A 27950-nucleotide genomic window follows, 5' to 3' on the forward strand; every position below is an offset into this window, starting at 1 on the left:
CTGGAAAAGGTGCCCTAAACATAGTCTGCTCAGGAATCATACAGACCCACACTGTCAACCTCCCCACCCCCCAAATCACAACACTGTATTTCATTTCCTCTGTGCGTTTGCGTGTGCCCATCACGTCTGAAGGCACCTTAGGAGGGGGCGTTGCAACATCGAGGGAGCGTTATAACGGGAGCAGTGTTTGATCACAAAAGTGTTCTATATGGAGCGTTCTGACATCCAAGCGTTCTCTGCAACTCGGAGACAGCGTTGCTCTCGGCAGAGGCGCGCACACGCCACGTCTCTCTCTGCACGACTCTCATCTCCATCCTTCCTCCATCCCGCCACCATGAATTTGAAGCGCCTGCCTGGAAATTCCTATCTTCAGCAAAGGTCTAGATTGGCTGCTTGTCTTACAGGTCGCAAATCCCCCCTCCCCCAAAGGCATCCTTTGAATCCCACCACCAGGAACGAGTCAAGCGCAAGTCCCTTTTGAGTGCCATTTGGGAAACTTCAGCGTGTTGCCACCTGTTACAACCGGGCGGGAGGCGGGGCTGCAGACTATTTCCCAGTGGAAACATGCTCCGAGCTGGTCAGCGACCGTCCAAGCGCCTCAGCTTTCTGCGACCGACTAACTGGAGCAGCGCGGCCTTAAGAGGCGCTGTTTAGCTCCTAGCGTGCCTCTGTCTGCGCCTGCGCTGCCCAGTCCGTGTTTTTGTGAATTCCTGCCCTCCTCACTTGGCGGTTTCCTCCCAGCACCGCGGCCGTTAAAAATAACAAACCGCCCGTCCGCACATTACGCATCCTCGCCAGCCAATCCGGAGAGAGAGCGGCTTTTAAGGCCGCCGCCTCCTAGGCGGTGCTTGAGTCGTTCTCAGCCTATTCTGCGTCTCTTATCTCTTTCGCATCCCCGCGCGCGCACAATTTAACTTTGAGCCCTAGGGGTGGAAAAGGCATTTATTTTTAACCGCATCAGCTCAGTATTAAAGCTTTATTATTTTCTTCCCCGCCCCTTGTAGGTTGTATGCTTGAGTCAGAATAATTGAAACAAGGGCTGAACTTGCACGTTTATTCAAAATTACCATTTTAGTGGTTTTATTGCAGTGAAGAGTTGGCATGGATGTTTTTCTCTACGTGCTGAGTTGTTTTGGAAGTTCACAACTTCCCTGTAATTTTGACATAAATGGTTCATAATTAGAACCAAGGTGCACCCACCCCCGCCTGGGATTTAGGAATTAGGAATTAAGAATCAACGAAAGGACCTCTGAACATAGGCAAAGTGCGCTCCCCATATCCATGAGCATTTGCAGCTGGGATTTCCAGGTAGGCTTGAATTTGCATTAGAAATATAAGGCTGGATGCATTTGCACTCGTTCCCTGGGTCTGTGAAGAAAGCAAGGAGACCTATTTATACAACAGTTGCTCATGCAGTTGGCTGCTGAACCTGTTGGAACCAGTCGACACATCCAGGGGCGCAATTGAGCCATAGAATTGTAGAGTTGGAAAGGGACCATGAGGGTCATCTAGTCTAACCCCCTGCAATGCAGGGATTGTTTTAACATTGCAGCATTTAATTTAACAGGAGAAGGCACTTCCAGACTCACTCTTCCGCAAATGGGGTTCAGCGCGTAACAGCAAATTCTGGTTGCTCAAATAAAGTTTGTTTGGAAGCCTTACGCATCAAACCCTCTTCCCCTCCCAAACTGGACTTCTTGCAATAAGGGAAGTGATGGGGATACGCATTGGGAAAGTGTGGGGTGAAAGCTGCCTGATGTTGGTGCCATGTAATCTTCCTGCAAACCGAATGAATGGTCAATAAATAGCTGGTGAACAAATGGTTTCATTGTGAGCAGACCTCTCGCAGAAAGAAAACCTTACAGAATTCCCTTCTGATTCTGCCTGCCAGCTGCTCTCTCCTATAGATGTTCCTGTCCTGTCTCCACATTTGGTAGCAACACTGGGTCCATTTACCTGTGAGTAAGGCCCCTTTAACCCAATGGGGCTTGCTTTTGGTAAGATATGTATTGTATTGTACTGCTTGTCCAGTATACAGTGGCGTAGCGTGGGTTGTCAGCACCCGGGGCAAGGCAAGTAATTTGCGCCCCCTAACCCGTGGATTTGCGCCCCCTAACCCATGGATTTGCCCTAACCCCAGATGTTGCGCCCGGTGCGGCCGGCCCCCCCTGCACCCCCCACGCTACGCCACTGCCAGTATAAGAAAATAATTTTGCCCTTTGCATCCAAGTGGTAGTTCAAAAAACTAAAATCCTGTCTCTGGTCCTTTCTTTATTGAGATCTCCTATACCTCTCCCCAATCTCTTCACAGGTGGCAAGCCAGGTTCAGTTTCAATTCCACTTTCTCTGGAAATCCACATACAAAAGAATACCAGATATTCCTTATTTTGAAGGAATGCAGTTTGTTCCAAAAGATCTCAGAGAATTATGTACGCCCCTTATTTCAGAATGTTGCTGTTACCTTCGCACACTGCAACACAGAATTTGCAGTTCCAAATGGCACTTCTCTGGATTGCTAGGAGCCAAAAATCCAACCTCATATTATTTGACTTGTATGTATAATAATAATAATAATAATTCATTTATACCCCGCCCATCTGGCTGGGCTATCCCAGCCACTCTGGGCGGCTCCCAACAGAATATTAAAAACACAATAAAACTTAGAACAAACAATAGCCTCATTTACTATTCCTTTCATCAGAGCCTGACGAAACAATGGGAAGGGAGGCATTTTAATAATTTGAGGTGTGAGGATGCTTGTATGTGCAATCTTTAGCACATTTACCACACTTGTTCAATTGAAATCAATGAGACATGCCTCTGTGAAAACATGTTCAGGATTGTCCTGTAAAAAGATTAAGCCCTACCTACAACCGTTGGCCAGAACAGAAAAGCTTACTAAATACACACACTGAAAAATATTTTTGGGGCTTCAGGGTTTAATAACTTGATAACATGAATTGATTACATACCCTTTATAAATTAAAAAGATCGGCACAATTGGTGTAGCATGGTTTAAATTCTGATAAAAAGCAAATAATGAAAAAACTAGTCTTGAACTTTTGGTTGCAGAACATCAGCTAAATATTGCAGCACTGTATTCCTATTGTTTCTAAAGGGGCATAATGGCTTGCTAATGTTGCAAAAACAAAACAGGCTTCTTCACACTTTTTCTTTTGGCATTTGCAAATACAATTGCTGAATCATTTAAAGATAGTGCTTGATCTACTAATATTTCTTTAATCCAGTGATAGTCATAATAGTTTTGCCAAGCACACCTGAGAATTGAGTTCTTTTTCAATTATGGCTTCCTACCTTTACTTCTCTCTTAGCTCTTTTTAAACCATGAACACTTTGTCTCTCTCTAGTGTGATGCCACAGTCCCCAGTGCTTCCACCAAGCTGTCCCGTGAGCCTAGGCTACATTACAGACCCTGAATCTCTGGAGGGGCAGTTACTCAGGCATGCTATTGAGGGCAAAGTCAAGAAAGCCAAGATACTGCTGAAGAGAGGTAAAGCCAATCTGTTTCAAACTCCGTGCAGGTACGGTAATTTCCCTCTGGTAAACAGTCCTGACAGAATATGAGGACTGCATGGGTCTGCTTGGGTTACAAAATGAGGGGAAGTCAGATATGCTTCTGTATGGGTATGCTACTTAGGGCATGGGACAAGACTTGCTTTTGCTATTTGAAATTGAAACAGTGCATTCTGGTACCATAGACTCATAGAATGGTAGAGGGACTACTAGGGTTGTCTGGTCCAATCCCCCACAATGCAGGTAGTATTTATCTCTTCTACATAACCTCTTGCCGTTATTCACGAACAGTGTTTGTGTCTCCTTCTTCAGGTGTGGATGTGGACTGCCACAATGCATCTGGGCAGACAAGTTTGTATCTTGCTGCCCTACTGAGACATGTCCCGGTAGTCCGGCTATTTCTGCACTTCGGCGCCAATCCCAACCAGTGAGTGATAATGATGATAACAACAACAACAACAACAACAACAACAACAACAACAACAACAACTTTTATTTATACTCCGCCCTCCCCAGCCAAGGCCAGGCTCAGAGCAGCTTACAAGCAATAATAAAAACAAGTTGAATGATTACAACTTAAAAACAAAATTAAAATACAACATTAAAATATTGAAACACTAAAATATTAAAATGTAGCCTCATCGCAGGAGGAGAAGGAAAGGAAAAAGGAAAGAGAGGGAGGGAATCAAATTGGCTCCAAGCCAAAGGCCAGGCAGAACAACTCTGTCTTACAGGCCCTGCGGAAAGAAATCAGATCCTGCAGGGCCCTGGTCTCATGAGGCAGAGCGTTCCACCAGGCCGGAGCCAGTGTTGAAAAGGCCCTGGCTCTGGTTGAAGCCAATCTAACTTCCTTAGGGCCCGGGACCACTAGGGTGTTGCTATTTATGGACCTTGAGGCTCTCCGTGGGGCATACCGGGAGAGGCGGTCCCGTAGGTACGAGGGTCCCGTAGGTACGTGAAGGGCTTTAAAGGTCAAAAGCAGCACCTTTAATCTGACCCTGTACTCCACCGGGAGCCAGTGCAGCTGGAAAAGCACTGAGTGAATATGCTCCCATGGCAGAGACCCCGTGAGGAGCCTCGCTGCAGCATTCTGCACCTGCTGGAGTTTCTGGGGCAGCTTCAAGGGCAGCCCCGCGTAGAGCGACTTACAGTAGTCAAGCCTGGAGGTAACCGTCGCATGGATCACTGTGGCCAGGTCGGGGCGGGAAAGGTAAGGGACCAACTGCTTGATGCGGCGAAGATGGAAAAATGTCACCTTGGCTGTTGCTGTAACCTGCGCCTCCATGGAAAGGGAGGCGTCAAGGATTACACCCAAACTCTTAATTTAGGGCAATGGCACTAATTGGGCCCCCTCAAGAGAAGGGAGTTGGTCCCTCATCCCCATGCCATCCCGATAACAAAATTCTTAGAGACAGTGTCTGGAAAACTAGCTATTCTTGAGAAGGCCTGTCTCCATTTGAGTCCGGTCCCTCTTAAAACATAAAACTTTCTGTCTTTTCTCAACATATATTTCCCCTCAGGCTTAGGTATATGTATGTTTATTTAGGAGAGATGGCAAAAGTTTCCTTCACAGTGTTTTTTGGGGGATGTTGCTCACCGCTAAGGAGTACTATCACCTCTTTTCCCCCTGCAGCCATTAGCTAACATTTTGTGCTGACACCCATAGCAGTGTTTCCAAATATATGATACCAGCTCCTCATATTTACCCCAAAGAGTATTGGCTACCATTGGCTGTATAAACCTTAAGTTTCAGATTGGTAAACAGTGATGCCTCTTATGGGGAAAAGACCTTAAAACATTTTATTGTCAGGCTCTGAATCAATTCTTCTCTAGCCGCAAAGGGCTTGTCTTTCAAAGCATAAATCATGTTATTTGGTTAACAGGGAATACAACTGAGTAACCCCCATCTGAGCAGAGATGTGTGCATTAACTTTTTCAGCTAAAATGGCATTTCTGATTACAAAAACTGGCAGAACTTTACTTGTCCCCTGTTCTTTGCACCCTAACACCTCTTTCTCCTTCTCTCCCCTCACCCCAAAGCCGTTGTTATGATGGTAGCACCCCAGTCCATGCAGCTGCTATCTCAGGCCACCAGAAACTTCTGGGCCACATCCTGAAAGCCGGAGGTGACCTAAGATTCCACGATCAAAAGGGGCAGACCCCTAAAGACTGGGCCCAGCTAGCTGGGAGTGAGCAGAATGCCGAGGTATTTACAACTTCACGTTGGCATGTCTTAGAGCAGTCATGGAAATAAACCATAAAGGTTACGTGGGGGGGGGGGGATTGCTTCCTTGTTGGAGGCTGGCAAAGCAGGGCTGGAGAGGGCTGCCCCTCCTCTGACAGCCCTCTTTAGTTTCTATGCAGGGTTGAGAGGAAGGACCAAAATTTTGCTCCTCCTTTCCTCCAGCAGCCCACCCATTAGCCTTCATGCAGGGGGCTTTTGAAGTTTGTTGTGGAATGTTCTCCACAGTGAGGTTTGGCTGCTGCCTTCACTAACATCCTTTCGGTGCCAGGTGAAAACTTACCTTTTTGACAGATTGGGGATGATTTTGATGTCTTTTTTCGGTGGTGTGGTTCTACTGCTGTTTCGTTGGGTTTGCTTTATAGGCTATTGTGTGGCTTTTATTGTAACACATTGCGTTTTCCTCTGATTCTGTGGCACGCTTTATGCTTTTAAAGAGTTGCAAGTCGCTTGGAGACTCTTTATGCGCCAAGCACCATAATAATAATGATAATAGACTCGAGGTCAGGGCACAACCCATGACAACACAAATTTGCATAATATTTGCACTTGCTCATTCATATAGAGAGGTGCCCTTGGGCAATTAAGATTGTGGGTTTAAAACAAAAGGTTGAGGTAAGGGCATCCTGGTGTGAGAATCCCAGGGCGTGGATCCCCTGGGCCGCCCCATAACCCTGCTGCTGCCAGTGTGCGATTCCTTGTTGTCTATGGCTACCAGGCAGCTGCATAGAACCATAGAATCGTAGAGTTGGAAGGGACCCCAAGTGTCAGGGACTGTGCTGAGGAGGGCTACAATGAGGAGGCATGGTGGGAGCCACCTCCTCCCCCCAACCCTGAATCTTCCCAGAAGCAGGAGGACAGTATAGATTTAGAACAGTGGTTTGCAAAGGGTCGTAGTGCAGAAGGCAGAAGCTGGGAAATACTGGATGGGGAACAGCTAGGAGAAGAAACACTGGAAGAGAGAGAGGGTTAACAGATTCACTCTCTCTGGAAAGCATCCATCTGTTCTCCCCAAGGTCAAGGAGAGCTGAGAAAGTGGCAGAACAGAAAGCACAGAGGGTACGAGCTCAGGTTACAAGATTTAGGAGCGACGTAGATTAATAGGGACGGAAGGGGAGTAAGCCTTAGTTGGGAGCACCGCCATTCTAGAGAGATGCGTTCTGTTGTCTCTCGCTGTGACTATTAAAGATTCTAACTGGTAAGAAGCCTCCTTTTCTTTTCTTTTGTTCTACTTATCTACGGCCAAGGGGGGAGGAAGCCAAATCTCTGAAGCCTGACACCTAGTCCCACCCCCCGCAATGCAGAAACCTCTAGCGCCTCTCTTTCCGTTACCTCAAGGTCCTGGATTTCATCCAGCGGTGCTTTGGCCAGATGTCTATGCTGGTGCAGCACGGGGACCTGTTGATGTATTCCAAAGCTCTAGCAGCATCACCACGCAGCCTGCGCTCCTCGCTCTCCTCACTCTTATCTGCCACTTCCTGGTAAGGGTCCACCTGCTGCCTGTCTTCTCTAACGCTTCAGGAGCCTTAGCCTAGTCTCTGTTTGGACCCAGCCCTCCACTAAGACAGACAACTGAATGGTGGTGGTGATAATGATGATAAAACATCTTGGCGTGAGCAGTTTGGGGAATTACAGTAATTGTCCCCATTGAACATGTGGGGTTGGGATACAGACTTTGTCGAGTTCCATTCACACTTGAGGAAGGAGAAAGCGGTTAGGGAGGTGATTTTCACTGACTCCTTCTGCCTCAAGGCCCCCTGAAAAGCTGCTCCAGCAAGTTTTTCCTGAACAGTATCGGGTGGTGCTTAGAGCCGAAGGGGGAATCTGTAGAATTCTCCTCCTTCCTCTAAGGGGATAAAAATCCATTAAAATGTCACACATTAAAAACTTCCCTAAACAGCGCTGCCTTCAGATGTCTTCTAGTTCTTTATTTCCTTGACAAGATGGGAGGGCGTTTGACAAGGCAGGTGCCACTACCGAGAAAGCCCTCTGCCTGGTTCCCTTTTTGTTGTTGTTGCAAAACTTGGTGAAACAATATTTATAGTATTGCTTTCTTCCACTGAAACTGTGGGGATGGGTTTAAAGAGGTAGGAGAGGTTATATTAATTGCAATCTATCCCTCCAGGCCCCCACGTGTGTGGGTTGAACAGAGTTTTAAAATCCCACCCTGGGCAACAACAAAAATTAAAAGCATAGGAATTAGACCGTAAAGCCTTGTTTGAGCAAGTCCGGCGATGAAGAGGGCAGGATTCTGCCTGCTCACCCCACTTAACAGAGAATCGAGCAACAAGTTGTAAAGCAAGTTGAAAAATAAGACTTAAAATCATGCAGTAGTTCACAGCAACAGTAGCGGTAGAACGTTTGCAGGCAAAATACGGTCTTTTGTGCTTCGACTGCATTTCCGGACCACTTATTCTCCCATAGAAATCACTGGGGTTGCCTAACGCCTGTTCTCCCGATACTTAAATGTGTTTCACAAGGCTTTGTTTTCAACCCCTCCTGTTGCAGGCATTTGGACGGCTCCAATAGGTTGGGAAGCAGCAAGGAGACAGCTATTGGATACAGGCAAGTAAGTAAACATCTCTGGAAGGGTGTGGTTCAGTGTAGTAGAGAGGCCATAGTTTCTAGGCTCATAACTCCTCCCTTCTCTTTCAGCTGTGCCCAGGCAAGTGCCAGCAGCCTGGGATTGCTGCCTTCACGTTCATTGCAGACGACAGCGAGCTGCTCCGAGGTCACGGAGAACCAGACTGGAGCTACCAGAACGGACCGCACACACTCATGAAGAAGTAAAGCTATCAGCATTATCTATCAGCCCTGTCTGTTCTCACCTCCCATCTAGGATAATAAAAAAAAAATAGCAATAGCGACAATAGGTTCTCTTCTTGCAAGACCCAGTTCTAGGGAGATACCTGATCGCAGGGAAGCAGACTGATCACAGTGAAATGAATCGGGGCGGGACACAGCTCAGTAGTACAGGATGTGCTTGGCACCAGAAGGCCCCATGTTCAGGTAGGGCTGGGCGGGACTCCTGTCTGAAACCGTGGAGAGCCGCTGCCAATCTGTGCGGTTCATGCTCTGGTTATCTCGCGCTTGGACTACTGCAATGCGCTCTATGTGAAGGTGACCCGGAAACTTCAACTAACCCAGAATGCGGCAGCTAGACTGGTGACTGGGAGTGGCCACCAAGACCACATAACGCCGGTCTTGAAAGACCTACATTGGCTCCCAGTACGTTTCCAAGCACAATTCAAAGTGTTGGTGTTGACCTTTAAAGCCCTAAATGGCCTCGGTCCAATATACCTGAAGGAGCATCTCCACCCCCATCGTTCTGCCTGGACACTGAGGTCCAGCGGCGAGGGCCTTACTGCGAGAAGCCAAGTTACAGGGAACCAGGCAGAGGGCCTTCTCGGTGGTGGCACCCGCCCTGTGGAACACCCTCCCACGAGATGTCAAAGAGAGCAACAACTACCAGACTTTTAGAAGACATCTGAAGGCAGCCCTGTTTAGGGAAGCTTTTAATGTTTGATGTATTACTGTATTTTAATATTTAGTTGAAAGCCGCCCAGAGTGGCTGGGGAAGCCTAGCCAGATGGGCGGGGTATAAATAATAAATTATTATTATATTATTATTATATGTGTAGACAGTACTGAGCTGGGTGGACCAATGGCATAAGGCAGCTTCCTATATCCCTGTGGTCTCCTATCACCCGGCACCCTAAGACTTGTAGTGTACCTTAATCCTCAAGCAGAGACCTTGTAAGATATTGGTTAATAACGTACTTATTATGCAGTCACATAACCTCTGCTCACCTGGAGCTCCAGGGGAGCGGTGTTTGCTGTGCCATGTGGCCCCAGCCCTGTCCGGGGGGCGCGCTTTCTTCCCATGCAGCTGCGGGGTGATGCTTGACGCCCCCTCCTCCAGCTGCAATTTTATTTATTTATTTATTTATACATACATACATACATACATACATACATACCCCGCCCATCTGGCTGGGTTTCCCCAGCCACTCTAGGCAGCTCCCAACAGAATATTAAAAATGCAATGAAACATCAAACATTAAAAACTTCCCTAAAAAGGGCTACCTTCAGATGTCTTCTAAAAGTCAGATACAGTGGTACCTTGTTTTGCGACCGGGATCCGTTCCAGAGCCCTGGTTGCTAGCCGAAAAGGACGCAGGGCAAAGTGCCGCGTCTATGCACGCATGCAGAGCTGTTTGTGCTTCTGCGCATGCGCAAGCAGCAAACCCGGAAGTAACCTCTTCCGGTACTTCCGGGTTTGCTGCAGACATTCGCCAGAATGCGGAGGTATTACTGTAGTTGTTTATATCCTTGACATCTGATGGGAGGGTGTTCCACAGGGCGGGCGCCACCACTGAGAAGGCCCTCTGCCTGGTTCCCTGTAACCTCACTTCTCACCAGAAGGCCCTCGGTGGTGGACCTCAGTGTCTGGGCTTAGTGATGGGGGTGGAGACGCTCCTTCAGGTGTGCTGAGCCGAGGCCGTTTAGGGCTTTAAAGGTCAGCACCAACACTTTGAATTGTGCTCGATGGCCTGGCGGGAAGGCCAGTTTCAACAGGCCAATCAGGTCGCGGGTGGAGGGGGCTGAACCAGGTCTGCCCCTGCTGCATTTAAGAGGGCGTCCTCTGGTAGCCCACCCTCTTGGGCGATCGCTGCGGTCATGCATTTTCCTTTCACCAGCTACGTACATTTCAATTTTCTGATGTCCTGTTTTCCTTTCTCCATCCTCAAAAATACATCCACCCAATTTATTCATTCAAGCATGTCCTATCAGTGCCCTGCTGCTAACAGGTTTTTAAATTAATCTGTTTTTATCCAAGGAGTTCACAGCGGCGTGGGTTTTTAACATTCCCTAGTGCAGTAAAATATGGCTGGGCTGTAGTTTCGCCATCCCGCATCTGCAGACGTCATACCTATCACTTGTAGGAATCCATCCATTTTTTTCCTCCCTCACATGTTCCTTTCATCCATTGCCACATAACCCCCAGCAATCTTCTCCTGAATTTTTCCTTTCATTCATTTCCTCCATCCTCACAAGCCCAGACACAAGTCCTCCTCTGCCTCTCATTAATCCAACATGCTACACATTCTACTGAACCATAAAGAAGTCCTCATTCATTGATAAGGGGAAAGGCTTGTTGTGAAGACCAGTGCCAAGAGGTAAAATTGGGCAGATTGTATTAGAATTTGGTAGCTGATCTTTGTCGAACAAAAGCCACAGAGTAAGAAGTTACATTTCCCAAAGAGAAGAAGAGTTTGGATTTGGTATCCCGCTTTATCACTACTCGAAGGAGTCTCAAAGTGGCTAACATTCTCCTTTCCCTTCCTCCCCCACAACAAACACCCTGTGAGGTGAGTGAGGCTGAGAGACTTCAGAGAAGTGTGACTGGCCCAAGGTCACCCAGCAGCTGCATGTGGAGGAGCGGGGAAGCAAACCCGGTCCCCCAGATTATGAGACTACCGCTCTTAACCACTACACCACACTGGCTCTCAGTGTGACGTACACACGAGTAATAATTCAGTCTTTGGACTAATTGGCATTTTACGTGCCCCCTGCAAGCTTTCAAGTTACACAGAAGTTTAAAATAAGCCATGGAAGAACAGGATATAACGCTTGGGGAAATTTGCTGCCAGAGTGGGATGTGTAGATTAAGAAACATGTTGGTTTGAACACATGAGCGGTGGTGGAGATTTGGAGGAGCTGTAGGCCTAGTGAACCAAAGAAATATGACGTGTGTTAGTTATAACTTCTCATTTCGCAGAAGAGAGTAGCCCTGGTTCTGACACACTGAGCCAGTGTGGTGTAGTGGTTAAAAGCGGTAGACTCGTAATCTGGGGAACCGGGTTCGCTTCCCCACTCCTCCACATGCAGCTGCTGGGTGACCTTGGGCCAGTCACACTTCTCTGAAGTCTCTCAGCCTCACAGAGTGTTTGTTGTGGGGGAGGAAGGGAAAGGAGATTGTTAGCCGCTTTGAGACTCCTTAAAGGGAGTGAAAGGTGGGATATCAAATCCAAAAAAACTCTTCTTCTGACACTTTTTTGCCTTGCTTCCAGCTTGCTGTGGAATGGGCAGTTTGTCACGGTGCGAAGCTTAAAGCCCGAAGCCCATCCCCACTGCAGTAAAATGCGTGGCGCCCTGGACTTGCTCCTCGCTGAACAAAAATACTGCAGGTAATTCCAGCTGGCGGGCTTCGGGACTCATGGAGGGATAAGCCCTGTTGTTATGAGGGCTCTCACTGCCGTTTGTTCAGCATGGCTTCCGTGTTTCCTTCAGCCAGCTCCACCACCCCCACCTCTTGCTTCTCTTGGCCGTGAGCCCATCTCTGGACCTGCAAAACCTCCAGCTCGTCTTTGAGAGGGTGGGCATGTGTTCCCTCTACTATGCCTTGCACTGTGAGGTAAGTGAGAGGGTCGGGGAAGCTCGGCTCCTTTCCTCGCTTCCAAAGCTTATCCCTCTCCCTCTTCCCCCACTGCAGAAGTCTAGCTCCCCAGCTCCCTCGGCGACTCTGCGTTTGCTGCTGCAAGTCTCCGAAGCGCTCTTGTTCCTGCACTCTCGGGGTTATATTCACCGGGCTGTGACCTCCCATGCAGTTCAGCTGGTGAGACCTGGACTTGCCAAGCTCAGCAACCTTGAGCACATGCAGCAGAGGTTGGTTGGCGCAAGTGCGGTCTTTGCGAGACTCCAGTAGGAATCCTCGGGACATTTGACTGGTTTCAGTTCTGTTTCAGCAGGGCGGAGAAAAACAGGTTAGCCCAGCCTATTCCTCCAGCCCCTGCTCTCTACAACTGGCTGCCCTTGGAAGTCATCAGAGAGCGCCCGGCTTCCGTGAACTCTGACCTCTTCAGCTTCTGTACGGTGATCCAGGAGATCTTTACAGGTTGGTTTCTGGCCAGGGTGGGAAGCGGTAGGCAAGACTGGCATGTCTCAAGAAGCCCATCGGCTGACCATAAGTTCTCAGGGAAATTCCAATTGCCCAAAAGGTTTGCCTTGGCCTGTAAATGTATTAGCAGAAGAGAAGCAAGCAAGCACTTTTGGCTCCCGAACGCCACAAACCCGGAAGTGAGTGTTCCAGTTTGCGAACTAATTTTGGAAGCCAAACGTCCGACAGGGCTTCCGATTGGCTGCAGGAGCTTCCTGCAGCCAATCAGAAGCCGTGCTTTGGTTTCCGAACGTTTTGGAAGTCAAACGGACTTCCGGAATGGATTCCGTTTGACTTCCGAGGTACGACTGTATTTTTAGAATTAACATTTTTAGGTTTCAGCGTCAAGCTCCAAGACCTGCATTATTTGAATATATTTTTTTCTCTTAAGAGTGCAAAGCTAATCTACAAGGATGGCTTGAGGGTAGGAAGAATAAGTTTACAGAGAATTCCATCTTTTAGAGGATCTGAGAGGTGATTTGGCAATAGACCGTTGGTGAGAAGGAGAATTGGGTAAGGGGCTCTTTTAACAGAAGGAGGTATCTAATACATAGCATAGGTTGACCATATGCAATTACTTAAAATACTAATGCAAAGGTGCAGAAATGGGCTACCAGATGGTGAAAGAACTGGAGCTCCTTCCACATGAGGAATGGCTGAAATGTCTGGCATTCTTTGGCTTAGAAAAAAGGCAGCTGGGGGGATATGATAGAGGTTTATAAAATGAGGCATGGTGTGGGCAGTGGGGCTAGATTGCTCTTTTTCTTCCATTCTCATAAAACTAGAACTGGGGGAAACTGGTTGAACGAAGGAAGGAAGGAAGGAAGGAAGGAAGGAAGGAAGGAAGGAAGGAATTTATATACCACCCTATACCCGGAGGTCTCAGGGCAAGTTCACAGAACAAAATCAAAATATAAAACCACAAAATATATAATCAAAATAAAAACAACAACCCAATAACCCTCCCCCAAACCCACCCCCCCACACACATTTTAAAGGGGCATTTTAAGTTGATTAACAGTAGATTCAGCACAGACAAAGGAAGAATAAACAGGGATTTGATGCCGCACAATGTGAGCTTGGAGGGCTTCAAAATGGGATTGGATGGAATTGTGTGGGTTTTAATTGTGGAAGTTAAGCAGGTCCTCTTGGGTTCTGAGTTGTTGTTCTTCTGTATCCCAGTTCCTTGTTCCCTTGTCCTCTCAGCTGACTTCTCACCTGGTTTGCCTCCCTTGGAAACTGAATGCTGGGCTGGACACACCCTTGTTCTGATCCAGAAGGACTCTCACTTAGGTTCTTACTTCCTTCTCCCCATGAAGGAACCTCCCTTCAGCTCTGAGGCAACTGTTTTGGTTACAGATTTAATATGATTGCTGTGGGCGGAGGGGGTTAAGTTGTTGTTCACTTCCCTCAGCCAACGCAACTCAGTCACCCCAATCCAAAATCCAGTAGTGCCTGCTCCCTGACCTCTGGGAAAGAGGGAAGTATGGAAGCATAGACTAATAGTATCATAGAGCCATTTGGGATCCCTAGGATAATCTAGTCCAGCTCCTGCAAAGCAGGAATATGTAGTTGTCCCACATGAGGATCGAACCTACAACCTTGGTGTTATCAGTAAAGGGATGCAGGTGGCACTGTGGTCTAAACCACTGAGCCTGTTGGGCATACCGATCGGAGTGACCACGACAGGGTGAGTTCCCGTGGCTCTGCCCCAGCTTCTGCCAACCTAGCAGTTCAAAAGCACGCCAGTGCAAGTAGATAAATAGGTACCATTGCAGCGGGAAGGTAAACAGCGTTTCTGTGTGCTCTTTCTGTCACAGTGTCCTGTTGCGCCAGAAGCAATTTAGTCATGCTGGCCACATGACCCGGAAAGCTGTCTGTGGACAAACACTGGCTCCCTCGGCCTGAAAGCGAGCTGAGCGCCGCAACCCCATAGTCACCTTTGACTGGACTTAACCGTCCAGGGGTCCTTTACCTTTGTATATATCAGCACCATGCAGTAACCTACCTATGGCAGGAGCTAGTTTGGAGAAGAAGTGTGTGTGGGGGGGGTGCCATTTCAAACATCCCTGCCCAATATTTTTCGTGGCAGTCCTTTTTTTTTTTTTGTAAAATAAATAAATAAATGAAGTACTCATAGCTTGATAAAAAATATATACTGCGGGCACCAGCACAGAACATTTGAAATGGGGTGCCAAAAATGAGGCAAGTGCCATCACAAAGAAAGTGCTGACTCTTCTAGACTTATAGTGGGTCTGCCTAACTTTGTGTTTTATGACCCTGCAAGTCAAGCAACCTGTATTTTTCAGGGGAAGTTCCTTGGGGTGGTTTGGATGGCCTCGCTGTGAAGGAGAAGATGGAGGCAGGGCAGTCTCTCCCGGCTGATGCCCGTGTGCCCCAGCCTCTCTATGAGGTGGTCAAAGGCGGCACAGCCTTGAAGGAACGTGATCGGAAGGGTACTTTCCCCGACTTACGCTATGTTTTGCGGGCAGCCCAGCAGGTGAGGAGTTAATGGGTGTTGCTTTAGTTTGCCTCCATGTTGTTGTTTAAATTATAATAACCAGATTTATTTATTTTTTCAGTTTGGAAAGAGATTGACAAGTGTGAGACGGACAAATTTGTTTTAAATGGTTTTTTATTGTCGTTTTTGATGCTCTAACCCACCCCGGGGCATTAAGGTGAAGGGCAGGCAACAAATAAACCATTATTAACAATCAATCAATCAATCAATATTAACAATGGAGAGATATTTTAAAAACCCATCAACAAAATGAGATGAATGGCAGGTGAAAGCTCGCTGTCATATAACCTCCCCGCAAACAAATTATTATTATTATTTTATTTATTTAATTCATTTGTCGTCCTATACCCAGGGGTCTCAGGGCAGTTCACAGAATAAAATAAAGATATAAAACCACAAAATACATAATAAAAAATAAAAACAACAACCCCATAGCTCCCCCCCCCAAAAAAACCCATATTTTAAAAGGGCATAAGATATAAATCAGATCAACCCAAGGCCTGGTTAAAAAGGAACGTTTTTGCCTGGCGCCTAAAGGTATGTAATGAAGGCGCCAGGCAAACTTCCCTGGGGAGAGTATTCCACAGACAGGGAGCCACTGCAGAGAAGGCCCTGTTCTCATGTTGCCACCCTCCAGACCTCTCAAGGAGGAGGCACACGAAGGAGAGACTCAGAAGATGATCTCAGGGTCCAGGTAGGTTCATATGGAAAGAGGCGGTCCTTGAGGTATTTCCCAATAGCTGCTTAATAAAGACCATATGTAAGCTTTGTGCAGATAACTTGGGGTGGGTGCTGGATAAGCCAGTCTTCTGAAGGAGTCCTTACTGTCATCTCTATCTTACCTGAAGGAAAACATGAGACAAGCTGAGCTCAGGTTGCACCTGGCTTCCTGATTATGCAGTGTCTCAAGCTTTTCTCTAGGAATAAGCAAGCTGCCTCCGTAGCCCTTCTTGTAATTATCATGATCAGAAGCATACGGTGTCTTATTTTTCTCTTCCTAGGATGCCTCAGGGGGCATCCCTCTCGTTTCATCAGCAGCATCGACTCCCAAGAAGCTCTGTCTGTGGGCAGGGCAGGCTGAGTCAGATGAATCATCCCTTCCAATAATTCCTGAAGGTCAGTATGATCCCAAACGGTAGGAACCGGCCAGGATGCACAACGGGGCATTGCTTCATGGGTTCAGGAAAAAAGACACGGGGAGGAGGAAGTCAATGTAGCACTGAATCAAAGTCCTTTAGTGGCGTCCTAGTTGCACTAGTGGAATGGACTTGTGTAAGAGAAGGTTCTGGAAGCCAGCATGGTTCTTGTGGCTGGGTGTGCAACAGGTTGCTGTGGCCTTGATCTCGTTGTACGAGCTTCCACTAGTGCAACCATTGCGCTAGATTTCATATTGTGCTACCGTTATTCTTGCCCTTATGCTGTGTGGTCAGAGAACAGTGAACCTGGGCCCAAAATGGATTTGAAAATTCAGGTACTCTCTTGGTTAGTGCTTTTTCCCCTTAAAAAATGTTTAGAGGTACTTTCATTTTGACTCAAGGAAATCACCATTTCATAGTTCAAAACGGGGGAAATAAATACAGTAACTGGACAACAGTACAAAGAACATGCATTACCTCATATTACACAGCTGACAGCTCACGGTAACTTCCATGTTGGCATGAGGTTGTGTGTGTAACATCTTCCCGACTTTCATCAGTAAAACACCACACATCCACTTTCCACACTGCTTCACACATTAAACGCTCGCTTTCGTCTGAGACACAGGAAACACCGTGACAGGAAATGAGGCCGCCATTGGAGGTGGTAACAACGAAACTGACCAGTCACCACGCTAGATTCCAACTCCTACTTCACACATTAAACGCTCGATTCCATCTGACACACAGGAAACACTGACAGGAAATGAGGCCGTCATTGGGGGTAGCAATGGAACTGACTATTCATAGAGAATAAACTATTTTTTTTAATAAACAAAACAGTTTCTTCTCCTGTTAGATTCACAAAATGTTTAGGGGTACACTTACCCCTGCATCCCCCCAGAACAAAGCACTGCGCTTGGCTACGAATCTGATGTTTTGTTAGGCAAGACGTTCTCTCTCATAGGTTTGCGTGAGGCGGGAATTGCAAATTTTGTAGACTTAAGAAGCGTGTTGGTAATAATGACTAATAAAAATAACAACTGAATAAAGAAGAAAGGGGGGGAAATGGAGGCTTGGGAAGGAGCTAAAAATGCTCGTAGTTCTATATGCTCTCGTCTTTGTCTATATTCTTGTCCTCTAGAGCCGCCATACTTTGAGGTGGAGACTCTCAGCCGGAGTGCAGAACAAAGCACTCCCAATGCCCAGCCTGAAAGTGAGACAACCAGACATGCACAGGTAACAGATGACCAAGGCAGAATAATGGTGCTGCATTCTTGAAGCTTCAGGAACTTTTTCCTTTCTTCTCCTGTAGAGGACCATATTCTGGCACAAGCTGCTCCCACCATGTGATTCCATAGGATGGGCTGTCATAGCATAGGCTAAGAGGGACCCTGACCCAAAGGCGGAGCTAGCTGCTCCAGCACCTGGAGTGGTCCGAGGGGGTGGGGCTAGCCGCCCGCGGGGGTGCACCAGCAGAGCATCCCAGGGGGTGCAGTGGCGGGCGTCCTGGGGGGAGGTGCCAGTGGTGGGGAGAGTCCCAGGGGGGTGCCGCCCACAGCAATGTCACCCCCCCCCCTCAGGGATGACACCCTGGGTGGGCCGCCCCCACCTTTCTCCGCCTCTGCTCTGACCTCTAACCTCCACCGTTAGTTTGCGTTCATAGTGGATAAATCTGATAGGGTCGCCATATTTCAAAAAGTGAAAATCTGGACACAAAAGTTGTTGGACTCCCCCCCACACACACACACACACTTTTTTGCCGATTTTCGGAAATTCCGCCCAGTCACTATTTCCGCATGTATGGCAGCTCCAATTCTGACAAAGCAGGAGTGGAAATTGCCAGTGCTCGCTTACTTGTCTCACGTCTGGAACAGGAGTCAGTCCAATGAATATGGTCAACATTCACTGCTGCCGCTTTCAGTCCCCGCAAGAAGTGTAATTGATTGCATAAGTTTGCATTGGCTTCCCTTTGCCCTGAAATGAACGGGATGGAATAATATAATGACAATACAGTTTGTGCAATTAATTACACAAATTACGTAAGCTACGTAATTTCGTCACAGCGGACAGCAAGGCGAATAACGCCGGTTTTGGCAGAAGATGAACTGCAGCAGAATGGCAACAGGGCTGCGTGTGCTGAGTATGGGGTGGGACGGAAAATGATGCCTCCTGGAAGCCTTAAGTCTACTTTTCTCAACTACATCATGTCCAATTATTGAAGAGGAGGGACTCCTCCCACTAACAGGGCCTCTGGTAAAGTTTATTTGCATAGCGCCGCCTAAGAAACAAGGGGAGGAATAATCCACACCTGGTTAGACTCCACCCCTGCGGGTTCAATGTTGCTTTCTTGCAGAAGGAAAATGATCAGCAGGGAAATATCCCTTGCAAATCCTCTCTGGGAGAGCACAAGAGATCAAACTCTGAGAGCACCTGTGAACCAGCGAGCAGCGGTGAAGAGGACACAGCCGAGTCAGATAACAGGAGCCTGGTTTCTGCAGATGTGGTGAGATCCTGTTGTGCTTCACTTAAGCTCTGTCAGCCCTGATCTGCAGGCCCCTGAAACCAGATCACAGGAAACGCTGGCTGCTAAATCCAATATATCCTCATGTTGTTTTAACCAACTTCCCACAGGTGTGACACCCCACACACAAAGAAAACCCCAACCAGTTGTCCTTTCACTTTCCCATTATTGTCGTTTAGTCGGGTCTGACTCTTCGTGACCCCATGGACCAGAGCACGCCAGGCATTCCTGTCTTCCACTGCCTCCCGCAGTTTGGTAGCTTCGAGAACACTATCCAACCATCTCGTCCTCTGTCGTCCCCTTCTTCTTGTGCCCTCCATCTTTCCCAACATCAGGGTCTTTTCCATTATTAGGACTCTCTTAATAGGCAACTCAGCTCACTAGTGATTATAAGACTCCCTAACCTCTAGTTAGAGAGAGACATCACCTTTCAGAGACATCACCTTGCCAACAAAGGTCCGTATTGTTAAAGCTATGGTTTCCCCCATAGTGATTTATGGAAGTGAGAGCTGGACCATAAAGAAGGCTGATCGCTGAAGAATAGATGCTTTTGAATTATGGTGCTGGAGGAGACTCTTGAGAGTCCCATGGACTGCAAGAAGATCAAATGCATCCATTCTTAAGGAAATTAGCCCTGTGTGCTCACTGGAAGGACAGATCCTGAAGCTGAGGCTCCAATACTTTGGCCACCTCATGAGAGACTCCCTGGAAAAGACCCTGATGTTGGGAAAGATGGAGGGCACAAGGAGAAGGGGACGACAGAGGACGAGATGGTTGGATAGTGTTCTCGAAGCTACCAGCATGAGTCTGACCAAACTGCAGGAGGCAGTGGAAGACAGGAGTGCCTGGCGTGCTCTGGTCCATTGGGTCACGAAGAGTCAGACATGACTAAACGACTAAACAACAACAAACCTCTAGTATTTGCCCTGTTATGCATATCTCTTGTTTCCCACCCCAGAGCTATGTCTTGTCTTCTGTTTCTGTGCTTTTCCCATCTGTTCCTAACCATTTCCGCACTTCCAACCCTCATCCCTTCCAACCTGCACCCATAGAGGCCTATACATTTGCAACCATGCTGGAATGATTCATGTTTGATATGCAATTGACACGTGATCACCTTCTCCTTTTGGAAGACAGAGGCAGAACAGGGGCAGGGCGGAAATTGCAGGCCGTGCTTATTAGCACTCCACTGACACGCAAGGGGGGCGGGAACAGAAACCCCACACGAAATGGGGTTATACACCTGGTATAAGACTCAATGCTGCCACTTCATTCTTATAAAAAGGCTTTTTTCCACTGATGAAAGGAGTTTTCACTGAGTGTTTATAGAACTGCATCGTTGAAACCGTAGTTTTGAAGAAATAACTTTGTATTTGGATGGTGCATCTATAAGTCTCAGCCAGATCTTATTAGAAGTGACCTTCCCTCCAAGGTGAATGAAGGGGGAATGGTTCTTCGAAAATCGTACCTGCCAGCTCCAGCTTTATGTGAACATAATTACATTTTTTGCCTGATTGTGAATGCCTTTCTAGGTGACTAAAACGTTTTTTAGTCTACTGAGTTCATTGATTAAAGTTCCCTTAATGAGATCAAGATCTTGCTCAAAGCTCCCTCATTCTTGGCCTGCACCCCTCAGTTAGCTCTCTCGCACCCGGGGCTTTTTTTCCCCTCAGCCGCAACTCAGTTCCAGCATCTCTCAGGTGACCGCCATGGCCACCAGTGGGGAGTCTTATTCACAGTGAGTTCCGGCACCTCTTTTTCTAGAAAAATAGCACTGTTGTTGTTGTTGCTTAGTTGTTTAGTCGTGCCCGACTCTTCGTGACCCCATGGACCAGAGCACGCCAGGCACTCCTGTCTTCCACTGCCTCCCACAGTTTGGTCAAACTCATGCTGGTAGCTTCAAGAACACTATCCAACCATCTCGTCCTCTGTCGTCCCCTTCTCCTTGTGCCCTCCATCTTTCCCAACATCAGGGTCGTTTCCAGGGAGTCTTTTCTTCTCATGAGGTGGCCAAAGTATTGGAGCCTCAGCTTCAGGATCTGTCCTTCCAGTGAGCACTCAGGGCTGATTTCCTTAAGAATGGATACGTTTGATCTTCTTGCAGTCCATGGGACTCTCAAGAGTCTCCTCCAACACCATAATTCAAAAGCATCAATTCTTCGGCGATCAGCCTTCTTTATGGTCCAGCTCTCACTTCCATACATCACTACTGGGAAAACCATAGCTTTAACTATACGGACCTTTCCTCTCATCCTAGCATATCCTTCTCCCTGCTTCCCAAAATTTGCTCTCCTCACAGTTCTGTTATCTCCTTTAGGGAGACTCCGTTGACAAGCAGGAGTCGGCGTTTGTGAGCAGTCTGCAGGATTCGGCCTGTCTCTTGGCAGAGGCCCAGGCCTCGTTGGAGAATCTTGAGAAACGCTTTGCTTCGGGCATCCACATGCTAGAATCATTAGTCAGCCAGCAGGGGGCACCGGGCCGAAGCTGCCACAGCGATGGAGCCTTACCTAAGCAAGTAGCACTGGGTGAGCTTGAATCGTGGAATCGTACAGTTGGAAAAGACCCTGAGGATCATCTAGTCCAACCCCCTGCAGTGGATTCCTCCAGCTGTAGATCCTTAACCTTAAAACATTTGAGATGGGCTGTCCAAATTATATTTTGTGGTTTAAAAGGGTCTGGTTTCGGCAAACTAAACAAAGCATGGAAATATTTACTGTTAAGGTTACAATCTAAGTAGGAATTATTGAGGGACGAGGCAAAATCCAAATCATTTTGAGGGTCTTTTACACAATTCAGTGGTGTATAATTTTTGTGAAATAAATTATTTGCATAGATAGATGGTTAGATAAATAAAAGCTATCTATCTATCTATCTATCTATCTATCCATTTATCTATAATATAGAAATGTCTATACCCCACAGTGGCAAATGGGAAGTAATATAGAGTTGAACTGATACACTCTAACAAACAGAACCTCTCTATGGTTTTAGGAAGAGGTCTTTCCTAACAGGGCCACATGAGATATCTTAGCAAGGGATTTTGTGAACTGTCTGGAAAGCTTTTTCGTGCATACAGAGTATGTATCGTACCTTTAAACTACAGCGTATCTGCCACAAAATCTCGATCCAATGGAATTAGCCTTTTGTTTATTGAGCTGTGCCATCAATTTACAAAACATCGCTGTTTCCCAGCCTCAGTTTTGAACCTGCTAGGTCAGGGAGTCAGCAAAATTTTTCAGCAGGGGGCCTGGTCCACTGTCCCTCAGACCTTGTTGGGGGCCAGACTATATTTTGGGGGGAAATGATGAACCAATTCCTATGCCTCACAAATAACCCAGAGATGCATTTTAAATAAAAGGACACATTAAAGCTAAAGGGACCCCTGACCATTAGGTCCAGTCGTGGCCGACTCTGGGGTTGTGGCGCTCATCTCGCTTTATTGGCCGAGGGAGTCGGCGTACAACTTCCAGGTCATGTGGCCAGCATGACTAAGCCGCTTCTGGCGAACCAGAGCAGCACACGGAAATGCTGCTTACCTTCCCGCCGGAGTGATACCTATTTATCTACTTGCACTTTGACGTGCTTTCGAACTGCTAGGTTGGCAGGAGCAGGGACCGAGCAATGGGAGCTCACCCCGTCATGGAGATTTGTACCGCCGACCTTCTGATCAGCAAGCCCTAGGCTCTGTGGTTTAACCCTCAGCGCCACCTGCAGCCCTAAAGGATACATTACACTCATGTAAAAACACACTGATTCCCAGACCATCTGCAGGCCGGATTTAGAAGGCGATTGAGCCGGCTCCGGCTCCTGGGCTTTAGTTTGCCTACCCATGGGCTAGATTCCACATCCAAGCAGTCAAATGATGTTGCTCATGGCCTACATTATGCCATACCGAATTCTTGCCTCCCTGTCCCTGTTTACATTCTTAAGATTACCCTAACGTGCACCTGTCTCCACCTGCAGAAAAGTGCAAGGATCACACTCAAAACCGCTCCCTGCAGACCCTCATTGATTTGTCAACCAAGGCTAGGAAAAAGAAACAGGTAGAATTTTATTCTTATTTTTATTTTTTTGGTAAGGAGAAAGCTGCCAGCTCCCTGTGTCATTCCCTTATGGAATCCTAACCATTCCCTAACAGTAATAATTTTCCTCCACAGCGAAATCCTGTCTCTGCAGAGATTTGCCATAGGAAAGAGAGCACCCTTGAAGGACCACCTTGCTGCTTGCAAACGTACGTGGGTTGAACATTTTCACGCAGGGTTGAACGATGAGCTTTCAGCGCATGTTACCTGATAGATCTGATAAGCAATGCGCCTTCTTGTTTCAGAGGCATTTTCACAACTTCCCTAAAATCCGTGGCTCAGTTGATCTTCCAGTTGGTATGTTCTTGCTGGATTTCGATCCTATGCAAGTGAATCCCAGTGGATTCAATGGGACTTTCTCCCAAGGAAGAAGGCACGGGGTTGCTGCACTCTTTAGGGGCGTGAAATATACTTGGAGTTGAGAGTGGATTTCATGCTCTTTATTCAGCTCATAGTAGTGAGGAGGAAAGGAAGTTCCCCCAGAATGTCTGCCTTATATACATTATGTACACAATGGGCCCCACGTGATTGGCTAATTCCGGGATTCTCCTGTAGGCCAATCAGGTTGCGGATTCCCTTCCACCTGGAGCTGGGTTGGGTGGCTCCTGTGGACCAATCAGACTGCTGCATTCTGGATCCTATTCAACTCTGTACATAACAGGGCAGTATCTTGCTAAACTCAGTTCTGCCACTGCAAGAACTTCTGGCTGCACAACAGAACTCCCCCTCCCTCTCCTCTTTCCATGATCAGTTCCAGAGGATTTAGGATTTAATGTTCAAATCTTTATCCCATAAACATTCCCCCCCCCGCCCCGCGTTTAAAATTTTAGGAGGTCTTGGCTTTGCGCTGAACTCTCAGCAGTATAGGGACAAATGTGTTTCTTTTCGTTTTAATATTTTAAATCAGGGGTGAGGAACCTGGGGCCCTCCGAATCTCGTTGGGCCACAGTGCCCCCATCTTTCCTGGTCACTGGCCTGATGGCTGGGGCTGACGTGGGTTGGAATCCAACATCATCTAGAGGAACACAGTTTCTCCAGGCCCTGTTTCAAATCAAATTAAGGGACAGACAAGTGGCTTCGTCAGACCCAGGTCTTCTCAAGTAGATGGGGTCAGGGTGGCAAAGACACAGGCTCTCACAGGGGAAAGAGCAGCAAGTGTCAGAGTAAGTCCCTCTTTGACAGCAGACAAAGAGAGACAAGGGGGAGGGAATGATAAATTACTGAGTGAAGGGGAAGAAGCAGTTGGCCACAGGAATATGAACTTTGTACACACCGAGACGCAGGGAGAAAGAACACAGAGGCTAAGCTCAGAGAGGGATCCAGGGAGTGCCATCTCTCAAATCTTGTAGGATCACAAGATTGGCCGAGAAGCGTGAAATTAACAGGAAAAGAAAGTGGGGGTTTTCCTGTTAGGGGAGAAGGGGGCGGAGCTCAGTTCCGGCAACGCTTATGTCGGAGGAGGACTGAATTAGCTGAGCTGCGATTGGGGCTCTGTGATTTACCAATAAATCAGAAATAATTAACTACTGGAGCCGTCTCATGGGGGGGGGGGACCCCTGCCTGACAGCAGGATATCCTGGTTACTCACAAGCAAGGCTGACCTGGAATGCTTTATAGGAAGCAGGGTGTGTTATCACATGGCCAGCCCTGTTTTGTAGGGACAGGAAGTTGCACCACCTTGATGCTAGCAATAAAACTCAGAAGTATTCTCCACCCGCACCATTGCCTAGAAAGATTTTGCAGCATTAAAATAAAAAATCAAAGTGCTACAAGACCCAGAAATCCCAACAGTATTGCTTCCTCCTACTTACATTTGTTGGTAATTACTCTTCTGAACTCGTTTCTAAAACCAGGCATGTACATTCTGGAAGTTGCTTCTGCCTTACGTTTCTCTCATTTCTAAAAAAATCAAAACACCACACGGAACTGTGTTTCAAATACATCTTGCACATCCCTCCACAGGTTGGACCTCCTTCAGGAAATCATCCAGGAGCTGCAAGGAAAAGGCGATTCTCCCACTGTGAGCCAAAGTAGGTGGAGCAATCTGTGTACATACATACTTTTAAAGCACATTTATAGTGCCAGCTCCCCCCAAACTTCAGTTTGCCCCTCACAACTACAGTTCCCAGCATCCTTAACCAACCACAGTTCACATGTACTTTCAATGTATGGCGTGTATGACTGAAGGACGAAGCACATATATATCCACTGTTCTAAATATGTGACAGAGCAGTGAAATAAGTTATTTGTTTATGTATCGAAACAGTTGTACAGTGGTACCTCAGGTTAAGTATTTAATTCATTCCGGAGGTCTGTTCTTAACCTGAAACTGTTCTTAACCTGAAGCACCACTTTAGCTAATGGGGCCTCCAGCTGCTGCCACGCCGCCGGAGCACGATTTCTGTTCTCATCCTGAAGCAAAGTTCTTAACCCGAGGTACTATTTCTGGGTTAGCAGTGCCTTTATGTTCATTTTTTAAAGCACCACTTTTGCATTTCTAATATTAGAAGTTCATGCTCATTAGGCCCTTATTTTATTTTTTTAAAGCATGGTAATTAAATTGGAGGGCTATGAGTACTCAGAACACGAGAGTGGTCAGGGAGATGAGCTGCTTAGTTCTGTGCCGAGCTAACCTGCCCGTAACTTGAATGGCTTCCCTTCAACTTGGAGAGGAATAGGTATATGTCTGGCCAGAAGGTGGCAGGTGATGCCTGCTCTTTAAAAAACAAAACTTAGTTAATGAGTTTATTATACAGTGTGGGATTTTGGAAGGCAGAATATACACAACAAACCAATTCTGTACAGGGGTGAGTTGTCTCAGGTAATAAAGCAGCTGGAAGAAGAGGCAGAAGTTTCAACAAACTTGCACCATCATGGATGTCACCATGTTGTCAAAGGCCCTAGGTTACATCCAGTCCGTAGGATTATAAAAGGGGTTTCACACGACATCTGTGAAGGAATTATGCAGCTTCCTGAACATACTGCGGATTTTGTGTTGGAAGAACCCACCACCATCACAAACTCCACCTTAGAATTGGTCACGTAGCCTTTGTAGTCTTCAGTTGGGGAGAGCAACCCCAGGCAGAGCTCTCTCTGGTCCACAAGAGCTTTTGCCATAGAGCAGGGATTTCCTCATCCATGACACCAAAAGACGTGTTGAGTGTGTAGTGGAACTTCAGTTCATTTTCTGTCAGGATGCTCGTGATGTATACACAACAATAGGATACACAACAATACAGCCATCTTGGGTACTGGAGGGTTTGCTTCCCATGGCTGCTCTTTTTGTGCGTGTTGTATACATACCCAAAGTACGGAGGCAACCTTTTTAGGCTTTGTGGGGGAACACTTCAGCAGCAAGCCTAGAGTGGTCAGCTCCCTTCAAGAGGTGTGTGGAGTTGAATGAGGAGGAAACAGGGAAGTCAACTGAAGGTTTATCCACAACTTAACTTCTGCCCCTCTCTTTCCAAGCAGAGGTCTGCATTTTAAAACTGTGTCTGAGTGTGTGTGTTTTTGCCCAGAATTATCCCTGTGAAAACCCGCTCTATGATTCTATGACTCCTTAAAGCTCATTCAGAGCAAACATCGATTTGGGTTTTCCAAGGACAGGCGTTTACTCGGATTCAGCTTTAAAGAGTGGATTCTGACATTGAAATCTGCAGAGCAAAAAAAGGGGGGGACGCATGGATGTGGAGATTTAAATCACAGACCGTGCCTGGAAAGAGCAGAGGAAAGGTCAGTGTGGATAAGCCCTCAGACAGGGCATGGGTTCGGAAAATGAAATAGGAGCATATATGAACATATTTTTGCATAATAAAATTTGGCTTGCAGGCCAGAGGATGCAGGAAACTATTCACACTGCCTTGAGCCCTGCCTCTGAACCCTTGAAGTCTCTAGTCAGCTCCCTTCTCTATCTTCTGAGATTTCAGTGGTCTTCCCCACATGCTGTCCAAACTACCATATTTTTCCGTGTATAAGACGCTCCTATGTATAAGATGGCCCCTATTTTTTTTAACCCAAAATTAAGAAATTAAATTGTTTAGCTTTTTTGGGGGGGTCACTTCCGCCAATCGCTCACCTGCCTTCCCACCACTGTCAATCACTTGCCACAGTCACTGCCGATCGCACACCTCACTGCAGCTGCCAGTTGCCTGCCGCAGCCAATCGCCAGCAGGCCTTGCCGCTGCCACCAATCACCTGCCCAATCGCCGCTGCCAATCTCCTGCTTGCCGCTGCCATTAATCACATGTCCCCCCTCTGCATTCATTAACCATGTGAAAGACGACACCTAATTTTTGCCTTTTTTTTTTAAGCAAGAAGCACCGTCTTATACACAGAAAAATACGGTATCTTTACCCTCATTCTCTTGGAGAGCAGATCCATAAGCAACAGCTGAGATTCTTAGGACACTGGGATGCTCAGTGTCAAATTCCTCCCTTGTGCAAAATCTCTGCCTGTATTCTAGAGATGAACCGGGAAGTACCATCTGTACCCAAAATAGGAGAGGGAACATAGCTTAACAATAAAGCATGAGTTTTGCATGCAGGAGATACGAGGTTCAGCCTCTGGCATCCCCAATTAAAGGATCAGGACTCCACAGGTGATGTGGAGAGCCATTGTCAGAGTAAGTGTGGAATCTTAACTGACTCGTTGCAGCATAGCACTGTGTCTCATAAAACCCCACCCCTCACTTCCTTAGGGCAGCAAGCAAGGAATGGAAAAGGACAGGCTCCTGTCTTAGGGCAAAAGAAAACAACTCCAGTCCCCGCTGCAGGTCAAGGGGCGGTTGCTAGCTTGAAGAACCAGTGAGTGATCCTTACCATAACCGTTCCACTGGACTGGACTGGACCAGAGCTCCTATTCTGAAATAAAAGCAATCTGCATCCTCGTTCCTTTATCAACCCATATGGACCTTGAGAATCTACTGCCCCACATACACAACTTCTGACGCGCTAATTAAATTGTTCAAATGAT

At 47.1% G+C, this 27950-nt stretch overlaps 1 protein-coding gene across 7 annotated transcripts; it reads left to right on the top strand.

Moving 5' to 3' along the window:
• Nucleotides 1–219: 219 nt before the first annotated feature.
• LOC310756507 (inactive serine/threonine-protein kinase TEX14-like) lies at nucleotides 220–27949 on the top strand. Of its 7 annotated transcripts, none has more exons than XM_083600700.1 (21): nucleotides 233–378; nucleotides 1225–1308; nucleotides 3369–3511; nucleotides 3847–3961; nucleotides 5575–5740; nucleotides 7115–7257; nucleotides 8285–8345; nucleotides 8432–8562; nucleotides 11851–11967; nucleotides 12071–12194; nucleotides 12273–12445; nucleotides 12526–12674; nucleotides 15026–15216; nucleotides 16239–16353; nucleotides 17518–17612; nucleotides 18730–18879; nucleotides 21215–21422; nucleotides 22861–22940; nucleotides 23055–23128; nucleotides 24942–25009; nucleotides 27676–27949. In XM_083600700.1, exons 3-21 carry the CDS (start codon nucleotides 3373–3375, stop codon nucleotides 27783–27785), a joined length of 2409 nt encoding a protein of 802 aa, XP_083456826.1. In that variant the 5' UTR covers nucleotides 233–378; nucleotides 1225–1308; nucleotides 3369–3372; the 3' UTR covers nucleotides 27786–27949. The 7 variants fall into 7 exon arrangements, with proteins under 7 accessions (XP_083456825.1, XP_083456824.1, XP_083456822.1 ...); XM_083600702.1 differs by having other exon boundaries at nucleotides 12529–12674; XM_083600699.1 differs by lacking the exon at nucleotides 1225–1308 and having other exon boundaries at nucleotides 220–378; nucleotides 24942–25013; nucleotides 27681–27949.
• Nucleotide 27950: the final 1 nt, after the last annotated feature.

The sequence above is a fragment of the Podarcis filfolensis genome (genome assembly GCF_964270895.1).
Source record: "Podarcis filfolensis genome assembly, chromosome: 2".
Taxonomy (NCBI): Eukaryota; Metazoa; Chordata; class Lepidosauria; order Squamata; family Lacertidae; genus Podarcis; species Podarcis filfolensis.